The 18,081-nt window shown below is 43.3% G+C and overlaps 1 protein-coding gene across 13 annotated transcripts in view; it reads left to right on the top strand.

Moving 5' to 3' along the window:
* The window catches only part of LOC125453124 (protein unc-13 homolog B), a 495,854-nt gene that overhangs the window by 377,561 nt on the left and 100,212 nt on the right, over window positions 1–18,081 (top strand). For all 13 annotated transcript variants that reach the window (XM_059648673.1, XM_059648694.1, XM_059648669.1 and 10 more), the window contains 3 exons: window positions 923–1,057; window positions 5,169–5,302; window positions 7,217–7,302. In XM_059648673.1, coding sequence (XP_059504656.1) covers window positions 923–1,057; window positions 5,169–5,302; window positions 7,217–7,302 — 355 coding nt within the window. The remainder of the gene's footprint in view (window positions 1–922; window positions 1,058–5,168; window positions 5,303–7,216; window positions 7,303–18,081) is intronic.

The raw sequence follows: 18,081 nt of genomic DNA, 5'->3' as shown, positions 1-18,081 counted from the left end.
GGCGGGGGAAGAGAGCTCTGAAAGAAATAGGCAGACGTGGGGTGGGGCTGGGTAGGTGAGATGGTGATAGGTGAGTGCAGGGAGGTGGTGGAGATTGGCCAATGAGGTTGGAGGAGCAGAATGTGGGAGAGAAGATGAACAGGTTGTGTCAGATCAAGGAGGCAAGGGTGAGAGGGAGGGTTGGACATGGGATGAGGCTGGGGATGGGAGATTTTGAAACTGGTAAAAACCACGCTTACGCCATTGGACTGTAAGCTCCCGAGGTGGAATATGAGGTGCTGCTCCTCCAGTTTCCGGGTGGCATCATTGTGACACTTTGAGGCCATCTCCTCTTTTGAGAACTAATCTGTGACCACAAAAAGGCATAATACTCACCTAATTAGGATTTTCCCCAGTCTGACCTAGATTATATACAGTTGTGCTGGTTATTCAAGTTAATTTCAGTATTGGGATATATGTGAGATGTAGCTGATGCTGATTCTATCTGCATTTTGACAGATTTGTTCTGTGCTGTGAAGAACTGCATGTTGGCATCCTATCTAATTTCCAACACATCAAACCACCTAAGTATGTTTCAGTTTGAGAAAGAAGTTTTGTTGGTCTCACTGCAGTCTATACTTAGTCAGTTTTTAATGTCACAATACAAGTATTTTCCTAACAATGACTTTATAGTCCAGTAATGTGACAGCTACAGCTGTGCCTTGCACCGCATGAAATGATCCCCACAGTCATTTGATTCATATTTCATTATCTCATTGCTACTGTTTTTTTTGGTTGAAAGGAATTTAATTAAAAATGTTAAATGTCAATGTCTTTATTTGCTTTTTCTCCCTATTTTATTTGAACCTGTTACAGCTATTCATTTCCAGTGTACAATATTAGAAGGCACACAAATAGTAACGCATCTGTGAACTGTTTTTAGGTGCAAGAATTGCAGAGCCCACCACGAGCCAGTCAAGTGGTGAAGGACTGTGTGAAAGCTTGCCTCAATTCAACCTATGAATATATTTTCAACAACTGCCATGAACTGTACAGTCGAGAATATCAAACTGATCCTGTAAGTGACAAATTTAACAATCTCTGTGTGCAAACTCACAGAATATTCAAATTTAAAGTATAAGAAGTTAAGGCATTCAGTGTTTAGGGTATAAATCTACCTTCACTGTATTGGATGGAAGATAAGTCGTTGTGACCATGAAGGCAATTGAAGGAAACTTGATGAATACGGCATGCACGAACGGGTGGCATAAAGTTTGACTGCTTAGCTTGCAAAACAGATGCCAAGGTACCCAATATTCACCTGAAATCACTAAAGAATTTGTCAGCTGTGAGCATCTCTCTATAGCTAGCAGATTAGAACAGAAAATAGAATAATTGCCAGCTGGCTTTCCATTTCATTCCTGAAAAAACGTTGACAGGGACTAGACCATAAGGCATAAGAGCAGAATTATGGCCTTCAGCCCATCAAGTATTCCCTGCCAATTAATCATGGCTGATGTGTTTCTCACCCCTATTCTCCTGTGTTCTTCCTTGATACCTTTCCCAAACAAGAAACTTGTCTGTCTCTGACTTAAATAGACTCATTAACTTGGCCACCACAGTTCTTTGCAGCAACGAGTATCACAGATTAACCACCCTCTGGCTGAAGAAATTCCTCCTCATCTCAGTTTTCATGGGTTGTCCTTTCACTTTGAAGTATCTTGGGCCCTAGTCTCACCTGCTACTCGAAACATCTTCTCTACATTCACTCTATTCTAGCCTCATATTCTATAAGTTACAATCACTTCCCCAATTATCCTTGTAAACTCAGTTGAGTACACACCAAAGTTTTCAACCATGGCCCCTATGACACAACCTTTATCCCCAGAATCATTCTTCTAAGCCCCCTCTGCATGCACCCCAACGCCAGTATATCCTTGAACATAGAGCCCAAAATTGCTCTCAGTATTCCAAACACAGTCTGACCAGAGCATTAGGCAGTCTCAGTAGTACATTTCAGCTCTTGTATTCTAGTTCTCTTGAAATTAGGGGGTAAATTTAAAACAGAAATGAGGAGACATTTCTTCAGCCAGAGAGTGGTGGGCCTGTGGAATTCATTGCCACGTAGCGCAATAGAGGCCGGGACATTAAATGTCTTTAAGGCGGAGATTGATAAATTCTTGATCTCACAAGGAATCAAGGGCGACGGGGAGAGTGCAGGGAAGTGGAGTTGAAATGCCCATCAGCCGTGATTAATGGCGGAGTGGACTCAATGGGCTGAATGGCCTTACTTCCACTCCTATGTCTTATGGTCTTAATATTGCAATTGCCTTCTGTAATTGACAATTGAACCTGCATGTTAACCTTAAGAGATAGTAAGGACTGCCGATGCTGGAGTCAGAGATAACACAGTATGCAGCTGGAGGAGCCCCTTTGTGCTTCAGATTTCTGAAGTCTTTTCCTGTTTAGAAAATAGTCTGCTCTATTCTTCCAACCAAAGTGCATTACCTCATACTTTTTCACATCATATCTCATCTGCCACTTCTTTGCCCACTTTCTTGTCCAAGTCCTCCTGCAGCCTGCCTGTTTCTTCAACACTACCTGTCCCTCCACATACTTTTGTGTCATCTGAAAATCTAGCAACAATATTCCTTCACCCAGATTGTTAATGGATAGCATGAAAAATTCTGGTCTCCTGCAGAACTGCACAAGCCGCCAGTTGCTATCCTGATAAAGATCCCTTTATCCCTCCCCATTGCTTTCTGCCAGTCAGCAAATCCTGTATTCATGCCAGCACATTGACCCTAACACTATGGGCTCTTATCCTGTTTAACATGCTGGTTCTTGTCAAAGCCCTTCTGAGAATCCAAATAGTTCACGTCCACTCACAAAATGCACTGCAGAAATTCGCCAAAGATCCTCCAACAGCACCCTTCAAAACCCACGACCACTTCCATACAGAAGGACAAAGGCATCAAACATATGGGAACACCACCACCTCCAAGTTCCCCTCCAAATCACTCACCATCCTGACTTGGAAATATATTTCCATTCCTTCACTGTCACTTGGTCAAAATCCTGGAATTCCCTCCTGAATAGCATTCTAGGTCGACTAACGGCAGGAAGACTGCAGCGGTACAAGAAGGCAGCTCACCACCACCTTCTCAAGGGCAACTAGGGATGGGCAGAAAATGCTGGCCAGCCAGCGATGCCCACATTCCACAAATGAATTGGAAAAAAAAAACTCTGGCCAGCACCTGTCTCCTGTCTTTGTAGTTACCTTACTCAATTGTAATACCAACACACCCAGCTTGGACCAGGGGCCTATCGGGAAGCCGGTGAGTCAGAGATTTTTAAAACTTGGATCTTGGTGTCCATGTACATAGATCCCTGAAAGTTGCCACCCAGGTTGATATTGCTGTTAAGAAGGCTTACGGTATGTTAGGTTTTATTGGTAGAGGGATTGAGTTCCGGAGCTGTGATTTCATGCTGCAACTGTACAAAACGCTGGTGTAGCCTCATTTGGAATATTGCATGCAGTTCTGGTCGCCCCATTACAGGAAGGACGTGGAAGCATTGGAAAAGGTGCAGAGGGGATTTACCAGTATGTTGCCTGGTCTGGAGCGCAGGCCCTATGAAGAAAGGCTGAGGGACTTGGGTGTGTTCTCATTGGAGAGAAGGAGGCTAAGAGGGGATTTAATAGAGACATACAAGATGATCAGAGGATTAGATAGGGTCGACAGTGAGAGTCTTTTCCGAGGATGATGACTTCAGCTTGTACAAGGGGGCATAGCTGCAAATTGAGGGGTGATAGATTTAAGACAGATGTCAGAGGCAGGTTCTTTACTCAGAGAGTAGTAAGGACGTGGAACACCCTGCCTGCCAATATAGTTAACTCAGCCATATTAGAGGCATTTAAACAGTCCTTGGATAAGCAGATAAATAATGATGGGATAGTGTAGGGGGAGGGGCTTAGATTAGTTCACAGGTCGGCGCGACATCGAGGGCCGAAGGGCCTGTTCTGCGCTGTATTGTTCTATGTTCTATGTTCTGTGCAGTGCCTGAAGTTGGATTCTGAACCCTTTCCGTACCCTCTGTCCTATATCTTGTTCTGGAAACTGTAAAAACTCTGCTGAGCCCTTACCTCCCTTAACCTTTTATATAATTTTCTATGCAAATACACCCGCACCCTCGTTCTGCGATTTGCCAACGCTTGGGTATCAACATGATTCAGGCAGAGCCATCCCATTGGAAAGGCTCCCTCCTGCCTCAGTACTGGTACCACTGTCCCGTGATGTTGAACCTGTTTTTCCCTCATTAATCTTTGAAACACACATTTGCCTCTTTAAACTTGTTCTACACAGCAGAATTTTTTAAAAAATCAGCAAAGTTTTGTCATCAGGTAGTCCCCTTAAACCAGACAAATTTCTTGTGGAATTGCAAAGAACACAAATTAATCCTTCTGCTAATGAGGCACTTCAATCTTGTATTAGCTGAAATTTTCTCAGCCCTTAAGTGACAGCCTAGAAAGTTGCAGGGCAATAAAATGCTGGAGAGCCGCTTCAGTAGTGCTCCCCATAGTTTTGTGTTGGGTGTTCTTGCCAGTAACAGGAAAGGTGACGACTCCACTACCAGAAGCCAGGCAGTCAATCTTTAAAATTACCAATCCAATTGAAGACCATTTTCTGTACGAAGAAGCTGCCTGGAGTGTAATTTCAGATACGGTGAAAGGGATACAAAAATTGGCCTCAGTTCATTGGGCATTTAGAAATGGAGAATCGCGAGTATCATGTTCTGATTGAAGGACCCAAGTGAGGATAAGGTTGGCTGTAATATTTTTTATTTCTTCACTGGATATGTACATTGCTGACTTGGCCAGCATATTTGTTCATACCTAATTGCCCTTGAGAAGTGTTGCTCCTTGCTCAACTACTTTAATTCATGTGGTGCTGATATACCCATAGAGAAACAGACTGCCCATGTTTTCCAAGTTTTCATATGCAGAATGACCATGGAATTATACCTTGGTGAGCATATGGTAAAGAGTGAAAAGAAAAAACTTTTGTGTTGAACCTGGTAAAGAATGTTAGTATTGGGCAATGGAATTTTAAAATGCAACTAATGAATTGATATATTTTAGTTGTGCATGTTTTCAGATTTGTGTGCTGTGTGCATTTCTTCTTTTGCAGAGCAAAAAACAGGAACTGCCTCCTGAGGAGCAGGGACCAAGTATAAAAAATTTGGATTTCTGGCCTAAGCTTATCACTCTTATTGTCTCTATTATTGAAGAAGATAAGAATTCATATACACCAGTTCTTAATCAGTAAGCAGGACTCACTGTGGTAATTTTTATACAAATTAATGAAAACTGTTTAATCTCGAGTTGCCATATTAATGGATCAAGTACAGCTTGGAAAATGAAACAGCTCTGAAGAGCAAAGTTTTTTTAAAAACTGAAGCAATTGCGACAGTGCACTAAATGAACTAAAACAAATTTGATCTTGGAATGTCTTTGAATGTCAACATTGGGTTGACACACTGGTTTTTTTAAAAAATTCATTCACGGGATGAGGGTGCTGCTGGTTCGGGCAGCGTTAATTGTCCATCCCAGATACTGTTAAAAGTCAACCACATTGATGTGGATCTGGAGTTACGTAAGAAGGATGGCAGTTTCCTTCCCTGAAGGATATTAGTGAACCAGATGGGTTTTCCTGACAACCCATTCATGGTCATCATTAGATTTTTAATTCCAGATTTTCATTGAATTCAAGTTGCACCATCTGCTGTGGCAGGATTCAAATCCGGGTCCCCAGAATGTTACCTGGGTCTCTGCATGAACAGTCCAGCAATAATACCACGAGAGCCTTCACTTCCCTGTTCTGGTATATTTTAAATCATTAGTCGAACCATAGTTAAAATGCAGACCTATACAACATAATTCTGGTCTGCATTGTTCAATAAGGATGTGGTAGCTGTTGAAATAGTACAGATGCATGCAAGCAAAATAATTGACTGAAATTAGAAATCATGTGGTGAAGAAAGATAATGGAGCATGAGCATGTTCCCACAGGGAAATAGGAACCTGAGAAGTGCTTATAAGAGTTTGAAAAATAGTAAATGATGCGAATGTTGACAAGTTGTTTCGTTTTGAGAAGGAACTTTGAGCTTTTAAGAAGGTAACTTTTGAACTGACCTGCAGAAAGATTGGCCCTGATACTAACAAGGACGTGACAGAGAAAAGGATCTGGTGACAGTGTTGCACCTAGGTGGGACATGAGAATAGAATTAGATAGGAATATACCAGCATCTTTTATTGTTTCATGCCCATTGTTGGCTAGCTCTAATGTATTGGACTTCCACACAGTTGAATTTTGTTTGCTGCTTGAATCTGATCAAATAGACATTCAGTGATATTACCATCACTGAATCCCTCTCGATCAACATCCTGGGATTCACCATTGAGCAGAAACTCAACTGGACTCACCACATAAACACTATAGCTACTCAGGTCAGAGGCTAGGAATACTGCAGTGAGTAACCCCTCAAAACCTGTCCATTATTTACAAGGCAAAAGTCAAGAGTGTGGTGAAATACTCCCCACTTGCCTGGATGGGTTTAAGTCCATCAACACTCAAAAAGCTTGACACTATCCATGACAAAACAGCCACTTGATTGGCACTACAGGCACAAGCATTCACTCTCTTCACCACCGGAGCTCAGTAGCAGTAGTGTCTACTGCCTGAAGATGAGCTGCAGAAATTCATCAAAGATTATCAGACAGCGCCTTCCAAACTCACAACCACTTTTACCGAGAAGGACAAGGGCACCAGATATATGGAAACACCACCTCCTTCAAGTTCCCCTCGAAGCCAGTCGCCATTCTGAGTTGAAAATATATCATTATTCCTTCACTGTCACTGGTTAAAATCCTGGATTTCCCTCCCTAATGACATTGTGGGTCAAACCAGAGCAGGTGGAGTATAGCGGTTCAAGAAGGCAGCTCGCCGCCACCTTCCCAAGGGCAACTCAGGACAAGCAATAAGTGCTGTCCTGCTAGTGGCACCAACATCTCACAATAAAGTGAATTTTAAAAAATAGGTATGGGCTGGTTGTGCTTCAAATTCTCAAGGTCAGTTTTAAGGCCCTAACCATGTATTCCCCTTAGGTGTTTTCTGCAACTTTCTGCAATATTAACTCCACATTCTATTTCTCTCAAATTAAATTTCCTTAATTTCAGATTTCCTCAGGAACTTAATGTTGGAAAGATAAGCGCAGAAGTAATGTGGAGCCTATTTGCACAGGACATGAAATATGCCATGGAAGGTATGTAATAAGCTGAGATTTTTTATTGTTTTGACTTGATTGGTGATATAATTAGAAAAAACACTTCCTCTTTCCATTTTATGAAAGTGCAACAGTCAAACTCTATTTGGTCTGCATTTGTTAGTCTGCTTCTCTTGCACAGTACGGGAAACTGGGCACATCTGCAGAGCCCGAGACTTTTATGTGTGCAAGAAGTGTCTCCAGCTGCATCTCCTGGAAGCCTGAGTTTCAGAATTGGAGCATTGTCTGAAAGCACTGTGAAGCATTGGCGAGTATAGGGAGATGATCACACCGCAGACTCAAACTCCACAGGCAGGAAGAGAATGGACGACTATCAGGCAGAGCAGGGAGTCTAAGCAGGCAGTTCAGGAATCTTCTGTGGCTTTCCCCTGCAAATCAGATGTGAAGTTTTGGATACTGTTGAGGAGAATGGCCTCTTGAGGATAACAGCACCTGCCAAATTCGTGGTGCCACGGTTGCTTCTGCTGCAAAGGGATGGAAAAATTGACATAGCAACGCTATAATTACAGGGAATTCCGTTGTAAGGGGAATAGATGTGTTTCTGTGGCCACAAATAAGAATCCAGGATGGTGTGTTGCCTCCCTGGTACAAGGATCTTGGATGTTTCAGTGCATTTGCAGACAATTTGGAGGGGGAGGGCAAACAGCCAGTGGTCGTAGTGCATGTTGGCATGAATGATATAGGTTACAAAAAAAGGGATGAAGTCGTAAAAGCAGAATATAGAGAACTAGGAAATTGAAATGTAGGACCTCCAAGGTACTTATCTCAGGATTATTATCGGGGCCATGAGCCAGTCAGAGTAGAAGCAGCAGGATATATGGGATGATGGCTGAAAAGGGGAGGGTTTCAGATTAATGGGGCATAAGAACAGGTTCTGAGGAGGTGGGACCTGCTCAAACAGGATGGGTTACACCTGTGGAGGACCGGGACTGATGTCCTTGGCATGGGGTACTTGGTAGAACATTTCCAGGAGTGTTTAAACTAGTGTGGCAGGGGATGGAAATCGGAGGAGTAGGGCCAGTAGGTGCTGAAATTGAGGGAGAGGTAGCAACCAAGGCAAGCATGACTAAGAACAAGGGCAGACAGGGAAACCCTGCTGAAAAGGGGCAGAACAGTGGCTCAGTGGTTAGCACTGCAGCCTCACAGCGCCAGGGACCTGGGTTCGATTCCAGCCTCGGGCGACTGTCTGTGTGGAGTTTGCACATTCTCCCCGTGTCTGCGTGAATTTCCTCCGGGTGCTCCGGTTTCGTCCCACAGTCCAAAGATGTGCAGGCTAGGTGGATTGGCCATGCTAAATTGCCCATAGTATTCAGGGTTGTGTGGGTTATAGGGGAATGGGTCTGGGTGGGATGCTTCAAGGGGCAGTGTGGACTTGTTGGGCTGAAGGGCCTGTTTCCACGCTGTAGGGAATCTAATCTAATCTAAAAAGATCAGAGGAGTTTTTCTGAAATGCATGTGTTTCAATGCAAGATGTATAATAGGCAAGGTAGATGACCTTAGAGCTTTGATTAGTACTTTTAATTATGACATTATTGCGATTATGGAGACTTAGTTAAGAGGGGCAGGACTGGCAGTTGAATGTCCTACGATTTAGATGTTTCAGCTATGATAAAAGGGGATGTAAAAGGGTGTGGGAGTTGCATTACTAGTAAAGGAGTATCTCATAGCTGCTGAGGGACAATACATCGGAGGACTCGTGCAGTGAAGCAAAGTGGTAGAACTGAGGAATAGGAAAGATGAAATCACAATGCTGAGGGTATACAGGCCTCCCAACAGCCAGCAGGAGATAGAGGAGAGAATATGATAACAGATTTTGGGAAGATGTAAAAACGGTAGGGTTGTTGTGGTGGGTGATTTTAACTTCCCCTGTATTGACTGGGACTCACTTTGTGCTATAGGCTTGGATGGGCAGAAGTTGTAAGGGCCGATCAGGAGGGTTTCTCGACATAGTGTATAAACAGTCCAACCGGGGAAGGGGTCCTCCTGGACATAGTTTCAGAAAATGACCCCAGCCAGGTGAGTGAAGTTATGGTGGGGGGAGCATTTCGGGAATAGTGAACAAAATACCGTGAGTTTTATGTTAATCAAGGATAGGGATAACAGCAGTCCTCAGGTGAAGCTATCAAATTCGGGGAAGGGGAACTACAACAATATTAGGCAGGAACTGGAGAAATTTGATTGGTGGTGGCTGTTTGCAGGTAAATCCATGTCAGACATATGGCAGTATTTCAAACGGCAGTTGGTTAGAGTTCAGGAATGGCACGTTTCTGCGAGAATGAAGGATAAGTTTGACAAGGATAGGTGTGATAAACCTTGGATAACCAGGGATGTTATGACCTTGTTCAAAAAGAAAAATAAAGCCTAAAATCTAGGAGGATGGGAACTGACAGAGTCCTTAAGCGCATAAAGAAAGTAGTAAAGTACTTAAACAAGGAATTAGAAGGGCCAAAAGGGGTCATGAAAAGTCAAAAGCAAGCAGGATTAAGGAGAATCCGAAGGCTTTTTATAATGTAGATAAAAAGCAAGAGGGTGGCCAGGAAAAGGTTGGCTCACAAAAGGGCGTGGGAGGGAATCTACATACGAAGCCAGAAGAGATGGGTGAGGTCCTAAGCGAATACTTTGTGTCAGTATTCACCAAAGAGAAGGAGTTGGCGAAGGATGATCTCAGAGAAGGGAGGAGCAAATTTCTAAGCCCAGCTATGATTTAAAAAGAAGAGGAGTTATGCATCTTAAAAAGCTTTAAGGTAGATAAGCCCTCATATCCTAATGGGATCTATCCCAGAATATTTAGGGATGCAAGAGAACAAGTTGTTGGAGCTTTGACAAAAATCTTTGTATCCTCTGTGGCCGTAGGTGAGGTCCCAGAAGACTGGAGAATAGCTAATGTTGTCCCATTGTTTCAGACGGGAAACAGGGATGATCCAGGAAATTAGCCTCATGTCACTGGCAGGGAAGTCCCTGTACAAAGTTGGGATAGTTTTGGCTATCCCTGTTGGGGTACCTCAAGAGGACAGGTCTGTCCCGCCCGTAGCTTCATGTCTAATTCGGCAGTGGGTTCTAATACATAGTGTGTACAATTACAAATTGGAACATCATCCAGGAGGCCAAGTCACAAATCCCTTTTGCCACTTCTCACTGTCGGATACGCCACCAGTGGAGCTCCCAATAAAAGAATCTGTTCTAATTTTAAACTTTGTGAACACCCTTCCAGTCACTGCTAACCACATCAGACTGTGGACACAAAAAGATCTTGTGCTGGTGAAACTAAAACAGCTGGTGGTGATGTGTGAAACAAGAGGGTCATCACAACCACAACTGAAACATTTCTGGACCCAGCAAGACCAGATCCCTGTAGAGGATGGCAAATTATTGTGAAAGCAAGAGTGAATGTCCTGAGCACAGATTGTAGGCAGAGACAGGCTGAAGTCCTCCAGGTTCATCCAGGAGTTCCCAGAATGAAGAGGTTGGTGAGAAATTATGTCTGGTGTCCAGGATTGGATGCTGACATAGCTGTGTTTGTGGGGCAGCACCAACAAGGATAAAAATTATCGCCAGCAGCTCCTTCACATTCATGGGAATGGCTGCATAAACCCTAGATTTGATCACATGTCAACTACGCCAGTCATTTCATAGAATCTATGCTTTTAGTCAGTGTGGACGCCCATTCAAAGTGGTTGGACATGCATAGAGTTTGTCGTGAAACACTGGGATAAGGATTGAAAGTTACATGCGTCTTTTGCAATACATGAATACCTGGAGGTGTTGATCACTGACAGCAGGCCATCATTTACCAGCAGGGAATTTTGAGTATTTCCTTGCGGCAAATGGCATTCAGCATGTAAGGACAGCTTGATGCCATCCAGCGTCCGAACACCTGATGGAAAGAGCAATCCAAACTTTGAAGGCAGGCTTAAAGAAACGGCCTACAGCTTCACTCAGTATCAAACTAACCTGGTTCCAGATTTGTTGTAGGACCACCTCTCATGCAACTACAGTGTTTAGCTCCCACAGAATTACCAATGAGGAGAAGCCACCACACCACATTAAATCTGAGCTTCTCGGACCTGGTGCGGAGAGTGAATGGAACACCTGTGCTGAACACAAGACTCCTCGAACAGTGAGAGGCAGTTTACTTCTGGGGATGAAATTTGGTGTCAAAATTACAGGAATGGCCCTGCATGGGTAAGAGGCACAGTCAACACAACGTCAGGTCCCATGACATACAAAGTTCAGGTAAGAATAGGGGGTCCTGAACAAGCATTTGGAACACGTGAAATCTGCAACCTTGCTAATGGGGCAGGAGACAAACATCCAGCAAGGTTGTCAGAACCCATGCGTTCTACCCTTCTGTCCAGTGTCGAAGAAGCTTCTGAGGATGAGATGGACAGATGTCTTGGCCAATACCACCCAAAGAAAATGATGAATTTTGGCCTAGTTGCTGTGGGTGCCATAGGTCGGCTACAGCCCAGTACCACTTCCAGCACCTGACACAAAGTTGGTGGAAGATAAAATGAGCAGGCCTATGCCCCAGGACTCAGTCATAAAGTTGTTCAGAATGAAAATGGACCCTTCAGTCTAAACAATCCACGCTGAACATAATCCGACGCTAAACTAGTTCCACCTACCTTATCCTGGCCCGTATCCTACCAAAACTTTCCTTTTCATGTACTTATCCAAATGTCTTTTAAACATTATAATTGTACTCCATTTGCCAGTTCCTCAGGAAATTCATTTTACATGCAAACCACCCTCTGTGTAAAACATTTGCTTCTCATGTTTTTGTTAAAATCTCTGTCCTCTCTCCTTTAAAATGTGCTCCCTAGTCTTGAAATACCCCATCCTAGGGAAAAGACAATACTAGAGTAGGAGGTTTGTAGTGATTGGAACGAAGTTGGTCAGGTGGACCTCATAGAATAGAGTTCCCTGATTGGGGCTGTTAACCTGGTCCAATCAGTGAGTCCTAACTGACAAATGTTCTGCTCGCTCATGGAGCCAGCTCTTAGCTAGCTGGGTCAGTGTCATGTACTAGGCAAGTGTAAATCAAGGGTGACTTGACGACAGGATTCCTGCCTTTGTGGAGTTATTCGAACTGCCACCTGTAAGATCCCCCCCCTCTGAACTACTCATTATCCTGACTTGTCCATCATACTGCCGTTCCTTCACTGTCACTGGGTCAAAATCCTGGAATTTCCTATGTTACAGGATGGTTGGCCTACCTACAGCACATGGACTGCAATGGCTCAAGAAGGCAGCTTCCTGCCACCTCCTCGAGGGCTGCTAGGGATGGGCAATAAATTCTGGCCCAGTTGGTAACACCCAGGTCCCATGAGTGGATAAAAGATGTTTTTCAACCATGGTAATGTTTCTAATGTTGGAACTGTGTTTAGAGTTTTGCAAGCAGAAGCTAGTGGGGACAGACATTACCTTTTGGGAACAGCTAACAGGGCAAGCTGGTTGGTTCAGTTCCACTGACCTTTGGGGCGTGGAGCTACATAACTGAAGTTGCACTAACATTGAAGTTCATGTAGCAAGTTTGCATTCATGTTTATCACACAGATGTGTTTTTAGCTTGATGGCACCATCATGTTATGGCAACCGGTACTGTATAGTGTTAGCGCAGAACAGTTAGATTAACCTGTTGTTTGAATTTTTGAGATGCCTTCAGAGTAATCGATGTTACTCTGACCATTTTTGATAGCGGTTACTTCATGCCCTTTCATGATTGCTTGTGATATACAGTGAGAAATTATCTGATCAGGGGCACCAATACCTCATATTATTGCTTTGTACTCCAGACTTCAGCATCAAACTTGCAAGGTGCACTCAGGCTGTATTCACAAAGCTGTTGATAAGGAAATCTTACAACATTGGGAAGATAGGAATCCCATGTGTATACTTACCATTGAAGGTGCGTATGCATTAGACAGTAATAAAGATCCTCTTGGAAGCCTTCTCGTCTAGCACATTCAGGTGAGGGAGGTAATTTGTTTGATTTCAAAGTTGAATTTGAATAGAGGTTGAAGCTTGTAAAAATGTGATGAATATTGTATCTATGTATTGGAAATATGTGAGGCTTATGTTCAGTGTCATGGAACCCATTAAAGATGTTTGAGAGTGCTAGGCCAAGAGGGGATCTAATGGTAATGCAATCTATTTGGTGTATATGAAGTCGTTAACACTGACGTCAACAGTGCAAGCTGCTCAGTTCGTAAGACCAGTGAAAAGTCATTCTCACAATGGTTGCAGAACTAGTTGCCATGATGTAGAGCTGCAGAGCAAATGTCTTCAGCTTCCATGGTTGGTTGCATTAGTGCATCAAGTGAACACATGGAAAGGCATTGCTATCGATATGCAAATGAACAATCTACCTCGGGCTTTTCTAGAGCTGTGCACTGCAAACTTGACTCCGCTGGGCAGTGTAGGCTTTGGGATTCCAACGGTTGCATGCAGTGCAATGTTGGCCTCTTTGGTGACCTCAGAAGTAGATTCTAAGCCATTGCTTACTGTGCAAGTTTGATACTGAAATGGGGAACATTAAAGCTATCTGTAGTATAATGGCCATACTGATTACTGAGTTCTCACGTGTATTGCATAAACTCATGCAAGGGTCTAAAACTACGACTTTCAGTCCTGACAAGTACCCAGTTTAACTCAGATTACCCTGGGTAAAAAAGGTATCTCAAAAATTTGAGCAACAGGTGAATCCAGCTGTTTCATGTTGCTACTACACAATAACAGTATGAGTGTTATTCACATTTAATGAGACATACTCATAAATGAGTAATGCGATATATGCATTGCACTGAAGCCTGGAGCTAGACAGGTAGCTTCTATGTTCCAAAACCTGGGGATCATATCTAACTGCACATTGCTTCGACAATTCACAACAGAGAAGATCTGACAGATCCAACCAGCCTGTGCTTATAAAACTCTAAACGCAGTGTCCAACAGTAGATTCTGCAGTTAGTAAGCACTTGACAAATAACCCTGAGTGTGCTAAGAATTTCGCTGACTGGTAATTATTATTCATGTTCACCATTGGTAAACTTGCATGTACTAGTAATAACACTTATTAACACATGAGGGTTAGTTCTCACGAAAACAACGTATATGTAAAAAGAACAAAGAAAATTACAGCACAGGAACAGGCCCTTCGGCCCTCCAAGCCTGCGCCGATCAAGATCCTCTGTCCAACCTGTCGTCTGTTTTCTAACGGTCTGTGTCCATTTGCTCCCTGCCCATCCATGTACCTGTCCAAAAAAATCTTAAAAGATTTTTAACATGTCTGCGTCTACCACCTCCGCTGGCCACCCATTCCAGACACCCACCACCCTCTGTGTAAAGAACTTTCCACGCATATCTCCCTTAAACTTTCCTCCTCTCACTTTGAACTCATGACCCTGAGTAATTGAGTCCCCGACTCTGGGAAAAAGCTTTTTGCTATTCACCCTGTCTATACCCCTCATGATTTTGTACACCTCAATCTCCGTCTTTCTATTGAAAATAATCCTAATCTACTCAACCTCTCTTCTTAGCTAGCACCCTCCATACCAGGCAACATCCTGATGAGCCTCCTCTGCACCCTCTCCAAAGCATCCACATCCTTTTGGTAATGTGGCGACCAGAACTGTACACAGTACTCCAAATGTGTCCGAACCAAAGTCCTATACAACTGCAACATGACCTGCCAACTCTTGTACTCAACACCCCGTCCAATGAAGGAAAGCATGCTGTATGCCTTCTTGACCACCCTATTGACCTGTGTTGTCACCTTTAGGGAACAATGGACCTGAACACCCAGATCTCTTTGTTCATCAATTTTCCCTAGGACTTTTCCATTTGCTGTATAGTTTGCCCTTGAATTTGATCGTCCAAAATGCATCACCTCACGTTTGCCCGGATTGAACTCCATCTGCCATTTATCTGCCCAACTCTCCAGTCTATCTATATTCTGCTGTAATCTGACAGTCCCCTTCACTATCTGCTACTCCACCAATCTTAGTGTCATCTGTAAACTTGCTGATCAGATCACCTATACCTTCCTCCAAATCATTTACATATATCACAAACAATAGTGGTCCCAGCACAGATCCCTGTGGAACACCACTGGTCACAGGTCTCCAATTTGAGAAACTCCCTTCTACTACTACTTTCTGTATCCTGTTGCCTAGCCAGTTTTTTTATCCATCCAGCTAGCACACCCTGGACCCCATGTGACTTCACTTTCTCCATCAGCCTGCCATGGGGAACCTTATCGAACGCCCTACTGAAGTCCATGTATATGACATCTACAGCCTTTCCCTCATCAATCAACTTTGTCACGTCCTCGAAGAATTCCATGATTCATTTCACATGACATTGACTTCACCAATTACGTCAACCTGCCAGGGTTAAATTTCAACAAGCTTGGCAGTTAACTATCAAACATCATCAAACTGGTGCAGTCCCCATGGCAACACATCTAGTAACCAAGTTTCATTTGGCAGCCAGTCAGCACACTGTTCTCATACAATATGAAAAGTGTTGTTGCCCTTTACAATAACATTCCTTTGAATTGTTGCGATATCATGTCGAAGCAAGATGAAGTTTTGACAAATGCCATTTTTTCAGCAATACCCAAGTTCCATTCTTTGAAAAATTAAGAAAATAGAGCATAGAAAGTTAGAGCACAGTATGGGCTCTTCGGCTCACGATGTTATGCTGACCTATTGTCCTACTAACATCAAACTACCCTACATACCCTACATTACGCTATCATCTATGTGCCCATCCAACAATGACTTAAATGCTTCTAAAGTATCTGATTCCACTACCAGTACCAGCAGCGCATTCCACATGCCCACCACTGTCTGTGCAAAGAACGTACCTCTGTCATCTCCCCTATACCTTCTTCCAATCAACTTAAAATTATGCCCCTCGTAACAGTCATTTCCACCCTGGGACAAAGTGTCTGACTATCCACTCTGTCTGTGCCTTTCATTTTCTTGTACATCTCTATCAAGTCACGTCTCATCCTTCTTCTTTACAATGAAAAAGCCCTAGCTCCCTCAACCTACCTTCATTAGAACTGCCCTCCAGCCCAGGCAACATCCTAGTAAATCTCCTCTGCACCCTCTCTCAAGCTTCCACATCTTTCCTATAATGAGGTAACCAGAACTGAACATAATATTCCACGTTTGGCCTAACCTGGGTTTTATAGACCTGCAGCATAAGCTTGCGGCTCTTACACTCAATTCCTCTGCCAATGAAAGCCAACACACCATACTTCTTTTTTACGACCCTATCAACTTGGGTAGCAACTTTGAGGGAACTATGGATGTGGACCTCAGGATCCCTCTGTTCCTCCACACTGCCAAGAATCCTGCCATGAACCCTCTGTTCTGCATTCAAATTCAACCTTCCAAAATGAATCACTTCACACTTTTCTGGGTTGAATTCCATCTACCATTTCTTTGCCCAGCTTTGCATCCTGTCAATGTCCTGTTACATCCTGCAACAGCCCTTCATGCTATCCACACCTCCACCAACCTTCGTGTCATCAGCAAACTTACTAACACACCCTTCTACTTCCTTATCCAAGTCATTTATAAAGATCACAAAGAGCGGAGGTCCCAGAACAGATCCCTGTGGAGCACCACTGTCACTGAGCTCCAGTCTGAATACTTTCCATTTACTACCATCCTCTCTGTCTTCTATTGGATAGCCAGTTTTGTATCCAGACAGCCAAATTTCCCTTGCCTCCTTATTTTCTGAATGAGCCTACCATGGGGACCCTTATCAAATGCCTTGCTAAAATCTATATATACCACATCCACTGCTCAACCTTCATCGTTGTGTTTTGTCACATCCTCAAAGAATTCACTAAGGCTTCTGAGGCATGACCTGCCCCTCTCAAAGCCATGTTGACTATTTCTAATCAAACTGTGCTTTTCTAAATAATTATAAATGCTATCTTGCAGAATCCTTTCCAATAATTTGCCCACCACAGAAGTAAGAATAAATGGTCTGTAATTCCAAGGATTGTCCCTATTCCCTTTCTTGAACAAGGGAATGACATTTTCCACCCTCCAATCATCTGGTGCTACTCCAGTGGACAGTGAGGCCGCCAAGATCATCACGAAAGAGGCATCAATCTCTCCCCTCGCTTCCTGTTAGAACCTTGGGTATATCCCATCTGGCCCAGGTGACTTACCTATCCTCATGTTTTTCAAACTTTCTAGCACATCCTCATTCCTAACGTCAATGTGTTCGAGCATATCTGCCTGTTTCATGCTGTCCTCACAAACGTTAAAGTCCCTCTCACTGGTGAACACTGACATAAAGTATTCAATAAGGACTTCCCCAACCTCCTCTGACTCTGCGCACAAGTTTTCTCCACTATCCCTGATTGGCCCTACCCTCACTCTGGCCATCTTGCCATTATGTTTTTCTGTTTCCGTCTTCTCATTCTTCTGCTCACTTCCATTCTCTCCTAAGCTTAGGAAACAAAAAGCCAATGATGAAACAAGTACACTTTGTTCACCTGCTGGACAGGTGTAGGAATGGATCCGTTTCTGTACTTATTCTGTCTTTCAGGCAACCTAGCCACAGCTGGAATATTTATTGTTGCTGGAGTTAAATGGCATAAATACTATTTAAGACTGGTATTTAAATTTGAATCTACTTGTTGAGGCCTAATTGCTCAGCTGCTAGGCAACCAATTTGTGTTCTTAATTTTTTTTTGCTTCACTGTATTTAAATAAAGCGGCAATAATTGGA

This window comes from Stegostoma tigrinum, chromosome 1, assembly GCF_030684315.1.
Source record: "Stegostoma tigrinum isolate sSteTig4 chromosome 1, sSteTig4.hap1, whole genome shotgun sequence".
Classification (NCBI taxonomy): Eukaryota; Metazoa; Chordata; class Chondrichthyes; order Orectolobiformes; family Stegostomatidae; genus Stegostoma; species Stegostoma tigrinum.
This window is presented reverse-complemented; position numbering and strand designations above follow the sequence as displayed.